At 42.9% G+C, this 22,789-nt stretch overlaps 1 protein-coding gene across 2 annotated transcripts in view; it reads left to right on the top strand.

The window, feature by feature from the left end:
- The window catches only part of rnf213b (ring finger protein 213b), a 52,643-nt gene that overhangs the window by 1,426 nt on the left and 28,428 nt on the right, over positions 1-22,789 (top strand). For both annotated transcript variants that reach the window (XM_078278575.1, XM_078278574.1), the window contains exons 2-26: positions 629-767; positions 2,303-3,069; positions 3,611-3,766; positions 3,888-4,054; positions 4,504-4,787; positions 4,879-5,126; positions 5,337-5,543; positions 5,624-5,837; positions 5,931-5,986; positions 7,638-7,803; positions 8,312-8,461; positions 8,933-9,031; positions 9,681-9,809; positions 11,300-11,465; positions 11,571-11,738; positions 11,821-11,970; positions 12,920-13,548; positions 14,648-14,807; positions 14,889-15,106; positions 15,194-15,337; positions 15,837-15,989; positions 16,435-17,728; positions 17,948-18,132; positions 18,222-18,374; positions 18,934-22,755. In XM_078278575.1, coding sequence (XP_078134701.1) covers positions 684-767; positions 2,303-3,069; positions 3,611-3,766; positions 3,888-4,054; positions 4,504-4,787; positions 4,879-5,126; positions 5,337-5,543; positions 5,624-5,837; positions 5,931-5,986; positions 7,638-7,803; positions 8,312-8,461; positions 8,933-9,031; positions 9,681-9,809; positions 11,300-11,465; positions 11,571-11,738; positions 11,821-11,970; positions 12,920-13,548; positions 14,648-14,807; positions 14,889-15,106; positions 15,194-15,337; positions 15,837-15,989; positions 16,435-17,728; positions 17,948-18,132; positions 18,222-18,374; positions 18,934-22,755 — 9,969 coding nt within the window. In that variant the 5' untranslated portion in view covers positions 629-683. The remainder of the gene's footprint in view (positions 1-628; positions 768-2,302; positions 3,070-3,610; positions 3,767-3,887; positions 4,055-4,503; positions 4,788-4,878; positions 5,127-5,336; positions 5,544-5,623; positions 5,838-5,930; positions 5,987-7,637; positions 7,804-8,311; positions 8,462-8,932; positions 9,032-9,680; positions 9,810-11,299; positions 11,466-11,570; positions 11,739-11,820; positions 11,971-12,919; positions 13,549-14,647; positions 14,808-14,888; positions 15,107-15,193; positions 15,338-15,836; positions 15,990-16,434; positions 17,729-17,947; positions 18,133-18,221; positions 18,375-18,933; positions 22,756-22,789) is intronic.

Below are 22,789 nucleotides of genomic sequence, written 5' to 3'. Positions count from 1 at the left end.
TATATATAATATATAATATACATAAGTTGAACCCATAAGCATGAACCCATGCTAAAGTTGACAAAAAAGAGGAATAAAAAAATCATCATGGAAATTGATCTTAATGCCTTAATTAAAAAAATGAGGAAAAATCCAACCTTTAAGGACACCAATTTTCTTTGTGAATAAATAATGTATCGTAAATAAATAAATGTTCTTCCTTAAAATACAGGGGGCATAAGTCAGTACACCCCTATGTTAAATTCCCATAGAGGCAGGCAGGCTTTTATTTTGAAAGGCCAGTTATTTCATGATCCAGGATACTCTGCATCCTGATAAAGTTCCCTTGGCCTTTGGAATTAAAATAGCCCCCCCACATCATCACATACCCTTCACCATACCTAGAGACTGGCATGGGGTACTTTTCATAAAATCATCTCTCAATGCAAATCAAACCAGCTATCAGGCTAACTGAAATAAAACCATGCCGATCTCTAAACAAAAAAAGCTGCCCTGTGTACAAAGATGAAGTGCACTTTGAAACCAGCTGACGCAGCAATTCTCTGTTTGTCACTCCCTTAGTGACTGTAATCTAACTGACTTAACTTGAATAGTACGTCTGTAACTGCATGTTGTGTTTTATATTCAGAGACAGGTAACAGGAGGAACGGGGAGGGACTCCCCTGAGAAAAGAGTCCGTACAGATGGAGGAGAGAGCGGGTCGCAGCGCCGCTCAGACCGAGAAAATGGAGGATGTTGCAACAAAAAGACACCGGGAAAGCAACAAGGTAGAAATGCTATCATTAGAACAGATTCAAGACAGTATTGAAACCATCAAGGAATATTTTAAAAGCCGATACTAGAGCTGGGCGATATGGAGAAAATCACGATCTTTCTGACCGTATACATGGATGTCGATATCGCGGCGAAATTGTAGTGTTGACTTTTGGTGCTTTCACAAAATATATACACAATGAGATTTTAGATAAATAATCCTCAGTAATGTGGATATAATGACTTAGAGGGTAAAGGCACATAACCGAACAGCTAGAACAGTCTGGGAAGTTCAGAAGATGTCATCACTTTACTGTAATGCAGCCTTTAAAACCAGAAAAAAACAACACCACCTACCCCTATTTACCACCAGGCGTGTCTGCTCTGTGTTCCGGAGGCGCAGCGACCTTTCGCAAGCAATCGCCGACATTTAAGTCAATGTTTTATATTCCACCGCCTGCGTCACGGCGCGTCCCAGTAGCGTGCGTGAAGCAGCCTTCCGCTCCGCTAAGGCCTCCTGCACACTGGCTGCGTGGCGTGAGCGTGAGCTTGGCGTGAGCTTGGCGTGAGCTTGGCGTGAGCGTGGCATTTCTGTTGCGCGTCAGTTGCGTGGCGGCTGCGTAGCGTTTTCTATGTCTTTGGGAAATGGGAAACCCATCGATAAAATGAAATAATAGCGTGTTCTACAACTTTATTTTGTCAGTATTTTTTTGATTACAGCAAAGACAACGTCGGCAGTATTGACGGTAAAATAGGCTATAGAATATTTCGTTCTGTATGGACAGGTGCAATATTTGAAAAAAGATCATTTTATTATTTTTTTTTTTAATTACATTTATATCTGCATTTATGTCAAAACCTAGAGACTTTCACACATCAACATGTCATTTATTAATATGTATTTGTGTCAAAATGCCATATAAACATCTTTTCCTATTCTATTTTGCCTGGAAACGCTTCTGAAAAATGCCTGAAAAATAGGCGTCGGTCCTATTTCTAGCATGCGTGCGTTTTCGGCACGGCTCGAGCCGCGCCTGAGATGTGAGTGTCACGCAGGCAGTGTGCAGGAGCCCTAAAGATACCCGCCAGTCTATTTTCACGCGAGCCGCCTGGCAGGAAGCGAAACAGCGAGAGCATCCAGTCAGTTTACTCCCCCCCCCACATAATACGACATCACATCATCAATACGACAACACCAGAAAAGAGAAGCATGAGTTTAACTACAGGAGTGCTTGGAGTGGAAGGTAGATACTAGCTTAAGAAACATGCGATTGTTCTGTAAAGTACTTCTGCGTGTCAGGCAGCACGACACTCCGCTTCTGAGACGCTTCCGGTGTGGTATGGCGTCTGGCGGAGGACGGAACTAAACCGATACGCAGCTGGAACGCAGCACAGCCGGGTGGAAAATCTGGGTTATGCCATATTACGATATCTCAAATTTAAGACGATGTATAGTTTCATATCACGATATCAATATAATATCAATATATTGCCCTGCCCTAGCAGATGTGTGATCCTCAGTTAAAGGCTATGTTAATGTGTGTTGCAGGAACAAGGACCAGGCAGGGGTAGCAGGAAGGACCGAGACAGAGAGAGGAGGAAAAGGAGAAATCAAAGAAGAAAAAAGAGCAACTCAAACGCAAAAGGAGATGCAAATGTCAAAAGTGAAGACACAGAAAAAGGCGAGATGGAGGTTGTGGAGACCACAAGCAGCCAAACTCAGGAGAGTGCGTCCATAGCAACACAACATGTGGATCCCCGAGTGGAAGACAGCTTGCCAACTGTGCACAACAGTGAAGAGCAACGCCACGAAGATGTTAAGATGGTGCAGGCTCAGACTCAAACAAAGAAATATCAAGGCCAAAACAAATGCACACAAACTCCAGTTGTTTCTCAGAACAACCAGGAAACACAGACGGACGTCCCCGTGCCAAAACCAGACCACACAAGCGATGAAAAGACTCCGCATGAGACAAACAACGCTGCTGAGACGCAGCTAAAGCAAGACAAACACACACCTGAACCCAAACTGCAAGAAGACAGCGCTGTTCAGACTCCGTTACAGCAAAATCAAGATCCAGACAAGGACAGAGTGTCATCAGATTTAGGCAAGGAGCAAAACCCAGAGAAGGAGTCAAAGTCTAAAGAGGAGAATCCTTCTGCAGGAGTCTCAGCTGATCCCGCAGACTCCAAAGCCGAAAAAGATGCGATGTCTTACGCCAAAGTTGTGTCTGGAGAGGGTGGGAGTCAGAAACAGTCCAACATGGAAGCCTCCAAAGCAGCAGATAAAACCACAGAAACTTCCCAAAGCACACGGTAAGAATGATATTAACAACTACACGAAATACTGTGGTTGAAGTTCAGAAGCCCAGAAGACCAAGGAGTCAAAAACAATCACAGAGAGACACTAAATGACACAAAACGACCAAAAATGATACACATACCAGCAACAAACAACCCCAAATAACTAAATAATAAATAAATAATAACAAAACAGCCACAAAAACATGCAAAATTACTACATGTAGATGCAAAATAATCACAGAGGTGCAACATGACCACATGGAGACTGTTGTTTAGCTGGGATTTTATACTGCAGACACCGTAGTGATGTCCAAGTCTATCTTAAAATGACCACAAAGGGATGCAAACGACCACATAGAAAAGTAAAATGACTACACATAGATGCAAAACAATCACAACGGGATGCAAAGTGACTAAAAGGAGAATCTGAAACTCTTTGGGTTTCTTCTTCCTATGTAGACAGGGTGGGGGGCCTCTTACATGTCTGTGCCCAGGGGCCCGTTGTCTCATAATGTGTGGGATCTTAAAGGTGTATTCTTCTCTCTCTCCACAGTGATCGAAGCCCAGTGAGACCTCCGCCGGGCGTTCCCATGTTCACCGTTCACATCTATGCTGTACTGGACAAAAAGTTTAAATTCAACCAAGACCATGACAAGCTTCTAATGTGTTATGAAGAAGGGTATTTACCCTTTAAGATGACGCATTTTGTGTGAGTATTTCATTTCAGGGTGTTTACGTTCACATCAGATGAACATGTCGGACCTGAAAATCTGATACTGTCAGACTTCACTGCGGGTCATTATGACAAATGTTCAATATTTTATGTTTAGTGGACTAAAGGAAGGATATCTGGTCGAAGCAAGCCTTTCTGTTGAAGAAAGGAGCTTGATGAGAGGCGAAATCTGGATCTATTGGTATGGTGTAAAGCAACGACAAAAACAAATTACAGCAATTGCCAAAAGACAAGTTCAAATTCCATTCAACAAAAACATTACAGGTAAGACAATCAAACCATTTAAATTCAGCATTCCAACACACCACTGTCGCTCTGTGTCTTTAAAGCTTTAGTGCGTGACTTTTTGACATTAATGAACATCCATTACATTCAAGCCGTTGCCAAATGAGTTGCTACAAAGCTAATTAAGACTATCAGCTCCACACAACTCTCTCTGGATTTCTCAGTGTGACTGTGTTCAGAACATTGTGGCGTCTGGCGACTTTCCCACGCAGAAACTCGAGTGAAGATAATGACCTCTTCTAAAGAGTCCATGTTTTTTTAATCCTCCGTGTCCTCCTTGGCTACTAGCAGCTGCGTGGAGGAGGGGTGGGGGCGGTGTGCGATCACAGAAGGCTTGTATCATGTGGACACGCCGTATCATTACTTAGAATTCCTCATGCGGGCGACGCACTATAGCTTTAACATAACCCTGTCTGTGTTTCATCTAGAGTTGCACCTTTATGAAGGCTTCATTACTCGTCAGGACGGGCAAAGTCTTTGGCAATCCGGCCTTAACATGCTTGGCATGCAGAGATCAAGAGGTGTAGCGGTATCAGACACCTGGCAGGCCTCAGCGAGAACTCTGCTGGACAGAATCTTCCAGAAATGGTCCCCATCAGACAAACAGAGCACAGAGAGCCTGTGTGACAGCTTGGAGCATTTCATGATGAGTTTTGGTTCTGAATCTACAAGGATATTATTCCCAGACAATTCCCGACCTCCCATGGTCAAGGTTGGTGCAACAAGAAGAGTTGGATTCAAAGCCTTTGTTATATATTACCTCTAATGTTCCACCTGTAACCAAATGTTCTTTATATTCACAGACATCAGACATGATTTCAGAGTCTTTGGTTCAGATCTTAAAAGGCGAGCCAAAGGAGAAACTCCCAGGCAGCTGGAGGAGCACCAGTCCTCTCGTTCAGGGCCTGTCTGTGTTCATGGTGACCAGGAAGTGTCGCATCGACCTCGGAGTGAAAGGCTGGGCTGAGCTGTGTCTCCTGGTGTCCTCAGAGGCCGCAATGGACCAGAAAAACCTGGACGTGTTGCTCAGTTATTTCCAATATCCACAATAGTAAGTTTAGCAAAAAAAATGGTCAACTAAGGTTTTTCAAACGCTTTCAACTATCTTCCAAAAATGACTTTTAGGGGGCTTTTAGGGGGCTTTCACACCTGTAATTTTGGTTCGGATCAAACTGAAAAGTCAAAAAGTCCAGAGCAAACGAGGTAGGTGCGAAAGTCCCCTTAAAGGTATTGATGTATTCTCCCTGTGTCTTCCCTTCAGCGTTGTGTTGGGTCTGATAAACCTCTGTGCGCAGCAGTCAGTGTCCGAGCTCGTCCTGCTCGTTCCTCTGCTCTTCAGGCTCAGACAGCCAGGAGCTGACGCAGCAAAAGTGGGTCCAGCTGTGGAGGAGGAGAACTGGTCAGGACTTGATGGTGTCAAATTCAAGCAGTTCAGGGAGAGTATACAGTCCCACCCTGACAAAAGAAAGTGAGTTGTTCTCAAAGAAACCTTCATTCCCTGAAATAGTGGATCACATTGTGTTTTAATACCACTTTCCTCTTTCACAGGAGAATGCTGAGTTTGATCCAGACACACTTATCTCTGGCGAAAGAGGTGCCTCTGCTGCCGATGAGCTGGTTATCTCTGGTCCCGTTTGAGGATCTTCCTGAGTTTTCAGACCTGACGGGGATACCTGCAGAACACCTGATCCAGAGTCTGCTGTACAGGCTGCGGAGATGTGGAGAGTCGAGGGATAATAACAGAGCACAGGAGCATGTAAAGGTGGAAAAAAAATCTACAATCACAATATTTAACACTTAAAATAACTTTAGTTTTATTGTTAAAATGGTAATTCTGAGGTTTTTCTACATGCAGCTCACCGAGAAAACCTTGACCCACATACTGCTGAAGGTAGACAAAGAGAAGGACAGGTAAGGACATCTGGAATGTTCCCATGATGCAATGTGGTGTTGAGATCACAGAGTTCGGCTGACCAAGGTCTTCTGGCTGTCCCAAAATCAAGGCTTTAAACCAGAGTGGGCAGTGCCTTTGCCTTAGTTATAAAAAATGCAAGCAATGGTTTTAAAAATGTGTTTAAAACCATTTTAAAAACATTTTAATCTGTTGTTGTCCTGTAATGGGACCTATTTAATGATCTAAGCGCACGGCGTGAAGCGCGTGGCACAGGTGCGTTTAGGGCGTGTCCAAATCCACTTTTGCTAGTTTAATGGCAGAAAAAAAAGGGTCCGTGTGCCGGGCGCATGGTTCAAAAGGGTTGTACTTAGTGTCTTCATTAATCAGAGGTGTGTTTTGGGCGTAACATGCAATCAACCAATCAGAGATCATCTCCCATTCCCTTTAAAAGCCAGGCGCGTTTGGACCTTGGAGCATTGCTATTATGATGGAGGATTAGCACCGTAATATTTTTATTTGTAATCTTCTGCAGGATAGCAATACGCCCAGAATGCACCTGAACACACCTCCCTGTAAGACCAGCACACCCAGAATGCACCTGAACACACCTCCCTGTAAGACCAGCACGCCCATTGGCGCACAGATGGGCGAAGGTGCATTTGCTATTTAAACGACGCGGGCGCTGGACGGTCTTAAAATAGCAAAGACACTTGCGTCGGGCTTTGCGCTGCGCCGGATGCAAGATAGGACCCGATGTGTGTTGTGACTCCTGGATGGCTTCTGAGTGTTTGACTTTTATTTTGTCGTTTTTTTATTTATTGTTAGGGCCTGAGCACCGACAATGTCGGTCCGCTCAGCGAACCCAATCGACTTTGATAATTAGTCAGTACAGTCTAAAGCCCTCGCCAAAGCAAAGTTGCGAAGCTTTTGCACTCTCGTCCAGCGGTGTGGGCGTGTGACCATGTAATGACGCGAAACAGGAAGTGGTTTGTACCTAAACTGTACATTGTCCAATCTGCCCCAAATCAGTGACGTTTTATTAGAGACCAGGCCTGGGGACATCTACAAGTCAATAATGAGTTATAGTCATAGTGCCACCTACTGGCAACAGGAAGTAAGCCCTGCCAAAATCATTCCATTCACCTGAAATGTATGTATGGTTTACACATTACATACAGCAACATGACGTATTAGTGTGTGTTCTCTAGCACCACAAAGTGGACACAGGAAGTAGTGCACAATATAAAATATGTAATTTCCAGGCACCTGGGTAGCTCACCTGGTAGAGGGTCAGGCCCTTTGCCCCATGTCATTCCCCTTCTGTCTCTCTCTACCCTTTAACGTCTAAAGCTGTCCTGTCTGAAATAAAGGCCTAAAAATGCCACACACAAAAAAAAAGAAATATGTCATTTCGAATGCTATGCACTCCATGGAGGTCATTGAGTCTAACTCGTGCTTGCAGTGTCTGGCGGTCATAGTTGTTACTTTCTGTTTTTTGCTCTTTTTTTTTTTTTTTTTTCCAATGTTGCACGGTACAGCACCTTGTAACCCTGGTTTTGAAAGGTGCTTTATGAATAAAGTTGTCCTACTTATGTACTTACTTACTTGCTTACTTACCTCCGTACTTACTTACTTGTGCTCCCTGTAACTTTTGCTCGGTGTCTGTAGAATGATTGACTCTGGAAACATCAAGCCAGCCTTCCTGAGCAGCGTCCGTGTGATGAAGAGCACATGTGCGATTGTGCGACTCGTCCAGAGCTACCACGCTGCCATCCTGTCCTACCAGCTGGTGTTGAAATTGGCAGAGATTTTAAATGCTAAACAGAGGAAAGAGGTAATCATCTTAATTAATGTGTGCTCTGATTGCCTCATTACTGCACATAGCTGTCTATATGGTTCGTACTGAACATCCATATTTATTCTGTTTTTCTTACACTGCATAATATCTATATTATTCTTACTACTATTATAATGTTACTGCTACTACATTGCACATATCTGTACACGTTCGTACATTGTTCATATTACATAGCCATATTTATTCTGCTCTTATAAGGTAACTGCTAATACACTGCACATATTTATATTTAATTTATATTACTCTAAACCACCATCTGTAAACCAACTGTACACTACTGTCTACACTGCACTGTATTTCTTGTCCTGCCTATGCACCACCTGTCTATATTTTGTATATCACATTGCACTTTTCTGCTTTTTTTGCACTTCTGGTTGGACGCAAACTACATTTCGTTTCTTTGTACTTTGTACAATGACAATAAAGTTGAATCAAATTATGGAACAACAGTTCAAATTCACTGTATTCATTTTGTGCTCTTCAGTCCTCTGATGATGAGTTTGAGAACTTAAGGCAGAAACTCTTGGATGAACTTATTGGTGCGCAGCAGCAAATCAGTGAGTGGAGGGATGGATTGCTGCAAAAAGACCTTTTGAAGCCGTCAAAATCACTCACCTATCCAAAGGAAATTGAGGTACACAGTAACAGAATATTTTTCAGTAGTTTATGTCATTATTTAGTTGACTTTGGCTTCATTTCTTATCGTTTACCGCTCAGTTTGTACCAAAGACTGTATAAAAGACTGTAGACATAATTTCCATTTTTCACCCAAAACAAAAAAATATCTGTTTCTGAACCCTTTTCACTCAGATTTTACCCAATCACCCAAATGTGGTGGTATGGTTTGTTTCCTCGCTGCAAGAAAACAGTGATCAGTGCGGTTTGCATTATGCAGCAGAGTCCCTCTGATAAAGAGAAAAAACAGAAATGTTTATAGTGTTTGTGCTGCAAATGTTTTCACCTATGAGAATGAATAGATGAATTGACTGTTAAATTAAAAAAAAGGAACACGATGAGCCATATTTATTTATTTTGAATCATGCGGTTAAACTAGGTTTTGACCCCTATAATGCCTCTTATAATTCTAACTGTGTTGGATCATCAGATGTGGGACTCGCTGCTGAAGGTGGATTGCTCTCTTGAAGAAGTTTCATCCAGTTGGAGGCTGAGTCTGAAGAAAGACTTAATGAAGAGGATTTCCAAGGTCAGTAATCGTTTAATGATCCGTGTTAAATGGACATTATTCGTCTTGTTTCAGTGACATCTGAGGTTCAAACTCAGAACAGCAGAGATCCCTGGACTTAGACTTAGAAAACCTTAATGTCCCTGAGAGGCAATTAGTTGTACAGGACAGGCATATTGACACATAATCCATAACACAAACATTGAACCAGACATCTACAGCACTATTTATCTAACACGTAACATACACACATCAATAAATAGAATACAATAAAAAGGAGTATGTTGCACTGCAATGTCATAAATAAATGAAACTACTGCGCAGTACTTCACATATATTCCTCCTCCAGTCACACCCCTCCCTACACCTTATTTAATTGGGTTATTGCCATGGGAAAATGAATGAGTTTTTTGCTCGGTTGGTTCTGACGTTAGGGTATCTATATCTACGACCAGAAGGGAGCGGCTTGAACTCCACTGAAAGTGGATGGGTTGTATCCATGCAAACCTTGTCTGCCTTCTGTGCCAATCTGGTCAGATATAGTTGGTACAGGTCTACCTTTTGCTTACCAATGATTCCCCACAGGTTTTAACAATCTCCCCCTATGGAATCTAGTGGCAGCAGGGAAATGCTTTCCGTTTACAGCATGTCTCAACTGTTTGCTTCCCAGGCAAGTGACGAGGATAAAGTACTGGTCTGCTGCCTTGAGTCATCCTTGGCAGCTATAAGAAAAAGCGACGATGTTGTACAGACCTGTTTCGACGAGCTGTGTCAGTCTGCTATCAAGGCAATCTGCCAGGTACACATTTATATTCACACGTCATGTGATGTACTTTCAACAATCATTCATGCTTACTCAGGGCAAAATATGTCTGTTAATGAGATCGTACATCCAGATGTTCATAAGCAGGGCCTGAAGTTAACTTTTTTTCTTCCCACCAGCCACTGGCAGGTGGAATTTAAAATCACACACATGCCACACAGGCTTTTTACAAGGCCATTTTTTTGCCTCATAAAGGTGAAATACAGGAAATGCACGAGCATCGTTGTTGAACTTGTTATGAATACACAATACGACGTACAATACACAGAATATTTTGAGTTAAATGTGCAGTATTGTCTATTTACATGACTCTCTAGAGGTTGTGTGCAGGGTTGGACTAAAACCTCTTGGTAAACATTACCAGGATTACATAATACATTTTAATAAATTACTCTGCTTTGCCCTGCACTATACCTTCCACCAACTATTCCCCCTCCAATCAAACACTAGGCTTCACAGGTTGTACAAGGGTGGACAGTGTAACAGTACACTTAATATGATGTTATCCCATATTCCTGCCAAATTTGTTATATAATTGTCAATTCTGCTAGCTGCTGTCATTTTCAGAAACAGATGTGAGGCTATCATAGGCCTAAGAGGCAAGAAATCAACAGGAAGATATGATAAGATAAGGCCTGGACTGTCCTAATCATATCCAGAGTAAACATGAATAGAGAATACCTTTGCACTTGGCACAACAGCAAATACTCCGAACATTTCAAACAGCAGAAGTACAAAGTTATTAATATAATTAATGACTCTTAGAATATATATATATATATATATATATTGTATTTTTTTAATTTATTGATTTCCCTTGTCACAGACAGTTATACTGCTACAGTTTTTATTCTGTAAGTCGATGTTGTCTCGCACGTGTTATGCCGTGTCTTGCCAGGTCGTCGTTGAAAATGAGAATGTGTTCTCAATCGGCTTACCTGGTTAAATAAAGGCTAAATAAAAAATAAAAATAAATTCCCAATCCCAAATGGAATGAACTCAGACAGTCACTGCAGTACATTTGTTTTGTACTGCTGGCGTAAATCAGCCACTCAGGAACCTTGCCGTTCGCCGACCGCCCCCTTGGTATTAAAATTTTTTCTTTTACTTTTCTTTGAGTCATCCTCATCTTTTTGTGTGTCGCTTGTTTAAGCCAGCCTCGTCACCCCTAGTGATGTGCCGCCACATTTTTGAGCTCAAATCCAAGGAAAAGGCAGACTTGGTTGAAATCAGTGGCAAAAAAAACAACTAATGAATCACTCAATTCTCATTGGCTAACCGCCAACGTTGCAGGTAGATTGACAGGTTCACCCGCCAATGGCAAAATTCACCCGCATTTGACACGCTGTCGGGTGTTAATTTCAGGCCCTCTTCATAAGTTGTTCATTTTTCTCTCTACCCAAGCTGGTCAATTAAGAGCAAAATAATAGTAAAAGTTGAAAATGATCATCCTTTCTTGTTTTTAGAACGGGCAGGAGGGAGACCTGATGCAGAGTCTCAACTCTAAGGGGAAGGCCCCCCCTGAGGTTGTCTTGTCTGCTGTTGTGGTTGAATCCGCAGCGCGATTCAGACACAACTCTGTAGCCCAGCTGCTTGATCCCCAGTCCGCCATCAACCACCTGCTGTCTCACAGTACTTCATTTCATCACTTATCTCATTCATTCATGCTTTTATTTCCTTATTTACTCAGGGCTATTAAAGTGTTATAATTGTCACAATGTTTTTGTTTTGGCCCAGGTGATTGGAAGTCGATCCAGGTGGACGATACCGCAGGACAGGTTGTCCACAGCTGTGTGACTGCACTGCAATCTCTAGTGGACGCTCTGCTTCAGGGACACGTGGTCCTGGGACACCTGCAGAGCTGCCTGAAACACAAGGAGCAGTTTAAGAGACTTCATCAACAGTGTATGAACCTTTTACATGCATTAACATCACAAACAGCCTTCTATGAATACTACAAAAACTGTGGTCATTATGTCTTTCACAGACAAGAAAAACAACAAATCTGAGAGCGTTCCTGTCGATGCAGACGTTGTTTTGGCTCAGAGAGACAAGGATCTAAAGTTTTTCCTGGAGCGGAAACAGCAGACGGATACTCTGATAAAGATGATAGCAAAGGTTGCAGAAAGCATCACGGGTTAGTATAACTAGAAAAAAAAGAACCCCATTACCCAATTATTATGTCCATAGACTGTAAAACTAATGGACGTAGCATCCGTGACTTCACCCAATGGTTTGTGGACAGCGGTTTTGAAGCCTCGGGTGTAGCGATACGCGCGTCGCCACCTTGGTTTTGAGGGTGGGGCTGGGGAGGATGACGCTGCCAAGCCATTGTTGTTTATGGTTCCAATGGCGCTGCACTAAGCTAAACACTAAAGAGAGAAAGTTGTTGATTTTCAACCCTTCTGAAGCGAGTCATCCAGAGGAGTTTTAATAAATCTGCGAACTTTCCCTTAAGTTACCAGCTAATGCTAGCGGTAGCTAGCTAGCTTGACATTTTTAGGCGACCAACGTATTTCAATTAACTTTGATGAAGTGAAAACACGCAGCAAGGGGGTCAAAGTTTAGGATGAAAACACGGACAGCAGCCAAAAACAAGTTGAGGTCTATTTTATTGTCCACAGTGTTAGCATGGTTAGCATCGCTAAGCGTCTGTCCTGATTGACAGGTCCTAAAGCATCCCCTGCTTTATCATCTGTTTTAAAATAAATGGGACCATCATTTACTAAATGAACATCATGCTGTGTTGAAGAACACTTGAAACTAGTTACTGAGTCCATAAACTCATTATGAACATGTTTACTTAGGTAATAAATCAAGTAAGAAGTAGGCTCATTTTCTCATAGACTTCTATAGAAACAGACTTCTTTTTGGAGCCAGTGGAGTCGCCCCCTGCTGAAAGTTAGAGATAATGCAGCTTTAAGGAGCTTCCGCATTGGCTTCACTTTTTGGCTTCACGGAAGCTTTGTCCATTATTTTGAAAGTTTAAGATTATGTTAAGTGAGATAACTTTTGCAATGCGTTTGATTGTGTATTTTGTTTTTTTTGGGCCATTTTCTTTCTGAACATGGTTCTAATTTAACCAGTTCCTGAGATGTTGACTCTGGAGAAGCAGCACAGTGCAGATCTCCAGAGTGTGGGCCTGAACAAACTGGTGCGCATTCAGTCCTTTGATGCTGGGGGGAAGCTGGTAAACAGGAGTCCTTCCCACGTCCTCTGGTACAACATCAGTATGAATACCCAGAAAATGGCCCGTGAGATGCACAAACTGCATCACAGCAACCTGATTCTGTCCTACTGGGTCAAGGGAGCTGCAACTTTGGCGTCAACAAGGCAACCCTGCTCCACTCCTGTTAGAGTCACCCTGACACAGATCTACGAAAACATCTGGATTCCGCTGCTGACAGAGTTCTGCCAGCTTGGCGTTGGCATTGCGAATGCACTCATCACTTTCAAGCAGATCGATCAGGTGTTGGTGGAGTCTGGCGACCAGGGAGACGGGACACTAATGAAGAAGGAGCTGAGTCTGATGTCAGAGACAGTTTGTGAGTCCGGACTCAAACCTGAGGAGAACTGGGTGGAGCAGAGACTGGGTCAGATCCAGGAGTATCGACAGCTCCACCAGGCAGCGGCTGCAGCCAGTGCAATGCTGAAAATTGCTGAAAAGATGAAGCTCTCTGGGAGCTTCACGGAAATCGATACTCTCAGCCAAATGGTAATAGTCTTGTGTTCTAGCATAAACTTTAATTACAGTATTAACAAAGGAATTGAGTTGCACTGGGCTAGCAAAAATAATAATAATAATAATATTAAGGCGGCTGCTTAGGGCCCCGTGGCTACAAGAGGGTCCCCAAAAGCACATAAAATTAAAATTAAAACAAAGCTGTTCGGCCCTTATGATCACTACAACGCACCGCCTCCCCCCTCGTCTGTTAATGTTTACAACTGCTGAGGGGGATGAAGCAGAACTATCTGGTCCCCAAAAGAGAGAAAAAAAAACGTGATTGTCCTCGGGTTGAATTTGACCCATTTTCAAAAAGTTTCTATATCAGAAATTTGGGTTTCTTTCAACCGAATTTTCCAAAAACATAACGTGGATGGTTCCATACAACCGTTAACAAGTAAAATAAATGATCAGTTCACTACTTTCATTGAATTTGGGTGTGTTATTCAATTTTATAGCGTTTGAAAAAAAAGTGACAAAAACTTTTGGAAAAAAGTGACAAAAACAATTTTTTTGGAAAAAGACAATAATAACATCAAAAATTTGTGACAGAAAAATTGGAAAAAAAGTGACAAAAATGTCCGAAAAAGTGACAAAAACATCGGAAAAAAGTGATGACATTTTTTGAAAAAAGGGACAAAAACGTCACCAAAAAAAGTTTTTATTAATTTGAAATTTTGACCCAGAAAAAAAAAAGTTGCATGGTCGATGGGAAGACATCACAAGGGTTAAACTAACATTTACTATACACAAGTTAGTTCAGTGCCTTACAATGATGGGGGCCCTAGGCCCCTAGGACCGGCCCTGCTCTCTATATTTATTTTAGTTTTTATTCATAATATTCACTTTCTTAAGATATGTATATTCTACATTTCAATATAAGTACATTTAAATATAAAATAGAACAGCAGGAGATGAAAAGTGACATTTGGTGGACAAAACACTTTGACCACCAGAGATTATGCACAGCTGCTGTATGGATTCACTTTTTAAATCTGTCTAACAGAAGCAAACACCTTTTTCCCTTGAATGTGCTTTTCTTTTAAAGAAAATGTATGATTCTTGAATTATGTGCACGGCTGTTTAACAGGAAGAAGACACCTTTAAGCAGAGGGCCCTGGGCTCCCTTAGTGATGATCTGTTTCATGCCAGACGCCAACTCTCCACGGTCACCAAGCAGCACACTGCCTGTCTGGAAGAGTTTCTAGCGAGCCAAACTCTGGTCAGCTGGGTCAAAGAGAACCTTAAAAGTGAGACGCTGGCATAAATTATCTAAATTCTCTTTAGTTATGCAGATGATGCCTGCCTGCTCACTTTTGCCCACTCAACAGATATGAGCGATGTGAAGGTGTACGTCGACCTGGCTTCCATATCTGCTGGAGAGAACGACACCGAGATCGACCAGGTGGCCTGTTTCCATGATGCAGTGATGGGCTATGGCCCTCTGCTCTACTCTCTGTCCTCTGACGCTGGCTTTGAGGAGTTCATGAAGTGCGCTCAGCAGGTGTGGGACACCCAAAACAGAGATGAAAAGCTACCGGACAAATTGGTATTGACCTCTCCCTTGTTTGTAGGCAGAACATAAAGCCTTGTTACTGTGGCAGAGTGACAATGATGCCACTGTTTTTCCCCCCAGAGAGAGTCTACTCGCTTGCTGAGCTGGCTGAAAGCCCTGAAGGAGACCCACGGCTCTGTGGAGCAGTCCTCTCTGTCCCTGGCTTCTTCTATTAATGCTCATGGAGTTTATCACATAGGATGGTCTGATCACAACACAGAAAAGGTAAGTGAACAAGCTTCCATTACACTGAAAGATAAATCAAATATACTAAGATGTAGAACCCATGGGTGTGTAGTAAAACCTGGATACAGCATTCGAGAGTTGCTCAGTGGCACATGAAGCCAAAAAACTTGACCCATATGATCCGTGCTGCTACATAGAGTAGGCGCACTAGAGACCTCGGCCGGCGGAGCCGGCTACTTCCAATGGGGAAAATAAAATTAAATCATTTAATCAGTAGATCAAATTCTGATAATGAAATGAGTCATTTCGTGGGAGTTGTGATGCTCAAAAAAATGTATCCACTGATTTACAGATATCTCTTTCATCATATAAGTCTTTGGGGAAAAGTCTTTTTGGGCCCTATGGCAGCACATGACGGACACAGAAGTTGTAATTCCACTGTTTGGCCACTATATCAAATTGGCTCCAAAGCCGGCGCACTTCCTGGGGGCCTTGTAGGACCTTATTTGAGATATTTATAGTTTTCACTTGTTTGCAGAGATGTCTACATAACATGGTGCAGGTCACCGTGAAAAAGGACTCAGAAGAGAAGAGCTACAAGCTTGAAGACCTGCTGGAGCTACAGAACAAACTCATGCTCATGTCGTCCAAAGGGGAGCATGGCAGAGACCAAGTCAACAGGTTCACAGAGGTCAGTGGCAATGTACAGTGGCAAGAGGTTAATATTTAGATATAGATGTTTGAACTACAACAAAAATGGCAGAGCATCTACAGCGGTCTCATGCTGTTGTATAGTATATATGAACAGCTATCAAGCTAGCTAGATAAAAATGTTCTTATCCAACAGATAATTTCTTTTCTTAAGTGCTGAAATTACATTTTAAAGTAGCACACGGGCATTATTAGTGGGGTAATTTACGAGATAGAAACGTGGATCCATTAGCGCCTGCACTAAGCTAACCAGCTGATAACGCTGACTCGACCAACGTTATAACAAGGGAAAAATGCTTATGGGGGCTTGTTTGGCTCGAGGTCAAGGTGCAAAGCAGCCTAGGGTGAAATTATTCCGAACCATCACTTTAAATCCCAAAGTGTGTTTTCTGAATTGTCTTCATTCCTGTCCACATGTACTGTAGGTTTTTGAAGGCGTTCAGAGACTGGGAACCATCCTTCTTCAGATGCAAACATCCGGCAACATGCTCTTCAGGGAATGGTGCGCTGAGGTCCAGTGCTGCCCACAGCAGCAGCCGTGCATCAAAGCCACCTTCTTATCCCTGAAGGGTAAAGAGATGACGTATAACGGCGAGGCGACTGAGCAGCTACAAAAGCTGGCTCACTCCATGGAGAGCTGCCAAAAGGAATGGCGCTCCTTCATCAGTGAGATGCGCTCCAACTTCAACTTGCTGAACCACTACACGTCTGAGCAGGTGGTGTACCTGTGCCACTGGATACACAAAGTGTGTCAACGGCAGGCACCAGTTCCTTCACAGTTATGGCTTTTACTTTTCCCCATAAAGCCTCAGTGCAATCTAACTGATGTCAGAGCAGCTTACACTAATGCTGCAAGCATGACCACACAGCATGATGAACTGGAAGATGTTGAGTATGACGAAGAAGATCAATTGATGCTTGTTCCTTCTTTGGACTTATCACCAGCTTCACCAGGACACACTGAAAAGAAAATGGTTGATTTGATGGAGTTTTCTTCCGAGGATGAAGATGACGGTGTCATGATATGTGAGGGCGATGCCACAGAGGGCGGGGGTCTTGAAACACTCTGGTGTAAATTCAAGGACAACATGCCACAGTACCTCGACGACTACTTGGACATCTCGTCTCTGGCCCACTTCCTCTCATGCCTCTCTGAAATGCACCAGCAGCACGTGATCAGGAACCTTCCGCTGGTCCTCCAGGACGGAAAGCCCAATCTTGTGCTCTGTCCCAGTGCAGAAGTTTTTACCACTGTCCTGTCTTTTTACATGCAGAGTCAAGAGCAGCCTTTGCCATCTACTGATGAGGTTCTAGTCTGCAGAGAGGAAACCACAGAGGAAGAGGTAGAGATCTTTCTCCGCCGAGCTCTCGGCCAAGGCTCCGCACAGAACTGGCAGAAGATATACTCTCTTGTCAATCCAGGGCTGCTGGGATATGATGTCAGCGTGGCCTTGGGGGAGCTCTTTGAAAGTCTTGAGAGAAGTGCCAACCCGCATTATCGCTTGATAATAGTCAGTCCGGTTGAGCACCAGCACAGATATGTGCTCTCTTTCTTTAGCAATAACAAAGTACAGGCTGGTATGACTCTAACACCCGAGACTGCCAGGAAATATCTGCATCACCACTTCACACAAAACATGTTCCCACAAAACCCTGTCGCACAGGTTTCTCCGGATCAGCTCTCAGTCTGGACAGTCTCATCTGTGCGCCCTGCAGTTGGTAAGGCTTACCCTAATTGGCATGGCATTATAAAAATGCTTATACAATAGTGACAAGAATATCATTTTAGAGTTTATGTAAAAACTGTATTGTGTTTTGTTAAATGCCTGAAGATAAAAATACGTAACCTTTTACACATAGAGGCTTTCAGTTACAATATTCATTAATAATTCATGGAATGTTTTTCTTGACGGAGTACATCTGTTTTTCTATCAATAGGGAAATCCCTTTATGTGAATCGTTTGTTTGAGAAGTTCCAGCAGAAATCTCCCAGGTCAAAATATATCAGGATCAGACTGATTGAGCCATGTGTTGATATAGACTCCTTGATTAAAAGTCTATCAGAAAAACTGGCATCCTTGAGAGAGCAGGACCCTGTTCTCCTGCACATTGACACCGCTGGAGTACGTATGCAAGCATTTATCGCTACGGATCACTTGTTCTGTTGTTGGTTGTACTTGAGTCTTTTTCTTATTCACTTTTGTTACCTCAGGTTCGTTCAGGTCTGGAGGAGCTCCTGTTCCATCTGTTAGTTCTGGGCTGTTTGAGCGACAGCCATGGCATGCTGTGGAGAAGAAATGTTGCTCATTTGATCACTGTTGAGGTCCTGAGAACAAACAAACCCTCTCAACACCAGCCAAAAGAGGTATTCATGTCTTCTTCTTTTTTAAATAACTAAAATCAGAAAATATCCGAAAATGCAGTTTGAATGTTATGTTGTACGTATCTTCAGACATTAAACAGGACTGGTAACCTCTAACTTTTTAAGCTTTCAATAACAGCATGTTCTCATATTTCATATGACTTACCACTCACTTATAGCATCTAGAAGATGATAGAATTCTAGTGAACGAAGTCTGCCACAAGTGCAGTGTGCATTAGTGACCAGGCAGTGGTTTTTTTTTGGTGGTAAACAAATGCCAAACTAAATACAAGCAGAAGAACGCTCATTTAAAAAAAGCTTAAAAAATGCATTTATATTCCATTATCTATGCTCACCTGTTGGTATGGGGTCCCATAAATCTCTGAATTCAATGCCTTAGATTTCTACTAATTAGCAAACATTGTTTAATTGTGTTTAAGTGTCCTTGAAGAGTTTTGAAAGTTTAAAATGAGGGGTTCTGCCCCTTTTTAAATGCAAAATAAAAAAAAAATGACCTCAGTCACATTCATTTAATGAATCTGTGTTTAATTTGCCTACACAGATGAAGCTTGGACTTCTTGATATTCTGCCTACCATCCATTGTAGACCTCCAAAAGAGGTGAAGCAGTTGTTGGCCAGTAGAGGGGGATTGAAACAGACTTTTGATCCACTCATGGATGAGCAGGAGTTTTGCAGTGAGGGGATTCAAAGACCTTTGCAATACTTAAAGCTCTACAGCAACAATCAGAATCTGGATCGTTTTAAATACCAGGAAGGATCCAGAATAGGTAATCCCATGGAATGTGTCAATCAATTTCTGTCACACTGTGGAATGCAAGATCCCTCTTGGGCTGAGCTGAAGAACTTCTCCTGGTTCCTCAATGTGCAACTGAAAGACTGTGAGAACTCAATTTTCTGTGATCCAGATTTTCTGGCTGACCAGCTGCCTGGTTTCAAGAGCTTCATTGTAAAGTTCATGATTCGAATGGCAAGAGATTTTGCCTCGCCATCTCTGAATACATCCGATGAAAGTCCCATGCTGCACATTGATAACAGTCTGGAGGATGACGTTGTTGCCCGTCTGACAATTCGTAAGCATTGGGAAAATGAATCTCATCCATACATTTTCTTTAACGCAGACCGATTCTCAATGTCTTTCCTCGGCTTTAATGTGAACAAATGTCCGAGGCGAAGGACGCTCAATGCAGTTGATCCTAGAAGCGGAAAGATCCTGATAGAAGATGTGATGACACAAAACCTTTTTGAAGATTTGGAACGGCAGAGGATCTCTCTCACTGAAGACTTTGATCAGTTGTCCCGGCCGGCCAAAATCAAACGGATTTCATGTGTTGTCGGTGCAAAGAAAGGAATCATGGACGAAACATTTGATCCAGACCCAACATATGAGCTCACTGCTGACAATGTGATGAAGATGTTGGCCATACACATGAGATTCCGGTGTGGGATTCCAGTTGTCATCATGGGTGAGACCGGCTGTGGAAAAACCCGATTGGTCCGTTTCCTTTGCACTCTGCAAAGGGAAGAAAGACCAGTTAAGAACATGGTACTTGTCAAGGTACATGGTGGAACTACAGCAGAGATGATCTACAGAAAGGTGAGGGAGGCAGAGATACTTGCTGAGAAGAATCATAGAATGCACGAGCTAGACACCATTTTGTTCTTTGACGAAGGCAACACCACAGAAGCCATTTTTGCCATCAAAGAAATTCTGTGCGACCAAACAATGAAAGGGGAACCTCTGAAGGCAGACAGTGGCTTGAAAATAATAGCTGCTTGCAATCCTTACAGGAAGCACTCACCTGAAATGGTAGAACGTTTGGAACGTGCAGGTTTAGGATACAGGGTGAAGGCAGATGAAACAAGAGACCGCCTTGGCAAAGTCCCTCTGAGGCAGCTGGTGTACAGAGTTCACCCATTGCCTCCAAGCATGGTTTCTTTGGTGTGGGACTTTGGTCAGTTGAGTGATTCAACTGAACTTTCATACATCAAACAGATTGTCAAGAAGCAAGTTGACAACCATCATTTGCCAGTGAACTGCAAGGACATCATTTCAAATGTGCTGGCAGCCTCCCAGAAATACATGCGAAGTCGGAAGAATGAGTGCAGTTTTGTGAGTCTCAGAGATGTAGAGAGGTCTATGAAAGTGCTAGTTTGGTTTTACCAGCATAGTAACGTCCTTTTTAAAGACTGCTCTCATCTCACTGAGGCTTATAAAACACTGAAGTGCTTGACCCTTTCAGTTGGAGTCTGCTACTACCCGTCTCTGGTGGACAAAGAGCATTACCTCTCCGTAATTTGTCGGTACTTTCCGGATACTCTTTGCTCTTCAACAGCATTGCAGGAACAGATTTCATCCTGTCAAGACTTCTTCCTTCAGAACATAAAGACAAGGGAGACCATAGCCAAAAACATTGCACTCAAAGAGAATGTGTTTCTCATGGTGGTTTGCATCGAGCTCAGGATCCCACTTTTTCTGGTTGGCAAGCCAGGCAGCTCTAAGTCGCTTGCTAAAACAGTGGTTGCTGATGCCATGCAGGGCCAGAATTCCCACTGTGAACTATTCAAGGAACTCAAGCAAGTTCATATGGTCTCCTTCCAGTGCAGTCCTCACTCAAGTCCAGAGGGCATCATAGGGACATTCAAGAACTGTGCCCGTTTCCAGAAGGACAAAAACATGGAGGAGTATGTATCCGTGGTAGTGCTTGATGAGATAGGACTAGCAGAAGATTCTCCTCAGATGCCCCTGAAGACCCTTCATCCACTCTTGGAGGATGGATGCATTGACAATGACAAGCCAGATCCACACATGAAGGTTGGCTTTGTTGGCATTTCCAACTGGGCTCTCGACCCAGCAAAGATGAACAGGGGAATATTTGTGTCGAGATGGGATCCGAGTGAAGATGAACTTGTGGAAACTGCCAAGGGAATTTGTTCATCCTCCAAACAAATTCTCCTGAAAATCAAACACCTGTTCCCATCTTTGGCAAATGCCTTCTTGAAGATCTGTAATGAGACCACAAAGAATCAGTTCTTTGGTCTAAGGGATTATTACAGCCTAGTCAAAATGCTCTTTGCCATCGTCAAATCAACCCAACAAGAGCCAGATGGCGGACAGTTGGTCGAGGCCATCTTGCGTAACTTCAGTGGACAGCCAGAAGATTTTGATCCAGTCATATTTTTCCAAGAAGTTCTCCAAAATTTAACAGAAATTCCCAGACCAAGCACCTTGCAAATGGTGAAAAAGAATCTTGACTATGACACCAACCAGGAGAGTCGTTACCTTCTTTTGCTGACCACCAACAATGCAGCTCTCCATATCCTTCAGCAAGAAGTCTTTCCCAAAGGAAACTATCCACCTCCTGAAATAGTCTTTGGCTCGGGATTTCCAAAGGACCAGGAATATGCCCAAATCTGCCGTAACGTTAACCGGGTGAAAACGTGTATGGAGACCGGGCGTACTGTCATCCTCCTCAACATGCAAAATCTTTACGAAAGCCTGTACGATGCCTTGAACCAGTACTACGTTTACCTCAGTAACCAGCAATACGTCGATCTTGGTCTTGGCTCCCACAGAGTCAAATGTCGTGTCCATACAAACTTCAGACTGGTGGTGGTGGAGGACCAGAAGAAGGTCTATGAACATTTTCCAATGCCACTCATCAATAGGCTTGAAAAACACAGGGTGGATAGGAGTACCGATCTGGAACCATGGCAACACAAGGTTCTCCACAAACTGAAAGAGTGGGTCAAGGAATTCTCAGGTGAGGCCTCAGAGGATTTCAAGCTGTCTGACATTTTTGTTGGCTACCATGGCGATGCCTGTGCTAGCGCACTCTTACAAGCACTAGAAAGGAGATCACAAAAAGTTGAAGACGGTGCAGCAAGACAGCATCAACAGAATGAAAATGATGATTTACTGGAAGAAGATCAACCAAACGAAACACCTGAATCAAACTCTCACGGACAGAAAGATGTAACTGATAAGGAGGATGATCAGTTGGGTGATGCGATGGACATAGAGAATCCTGGAACAAATCAAGAAATTGAGTCAATGGAAAATGAATCCACTGAAGTATGTGATGACGAAAACAAAGTGATGTCTCAGAGTGAAGAACTGATGGAGACAGAAAACGATGTTCAGTCTGCCAGGGAAAACGAGAAAGAAGTCTTCGATTTGGCTAAATGTCTCTTGTTGAACTGTGCCACCCCTGACGCTGTGGTGAGGCTCAAGTATTCAGATTTAGCAAACCAGGAGAAGGAACAACTCCAGAGAATGTATTTCCAGCAACAGCATCACCACTGCCTCGGAGATTTCCTGCAAGATTTCCTGAACAAGCATCAGGAGTCCAGCAAGTTTCTAGAGGTAGGCCACAAACCATTGCTCCAATTTAGTTTTT

This window comes from Sander vitreus, chromosome 21 (assembly GCF_031162955.1).
Source record: "Sander vitreus isolate 19-12246 chromosome 21, sanVit1, whole genome shotgun sequence".
Classification (NCBI taxonomy): Eukaryota; Metazoa; Chordata; class Actinopteri; order Perciformes; family Percidae; genus Sander; species Sander vitreus.
The sequence above is the reverse complement of the archived record's forward strand: the minus strand, read 5'-3'. Positions and strand labels throughout refer to the sequence as shown.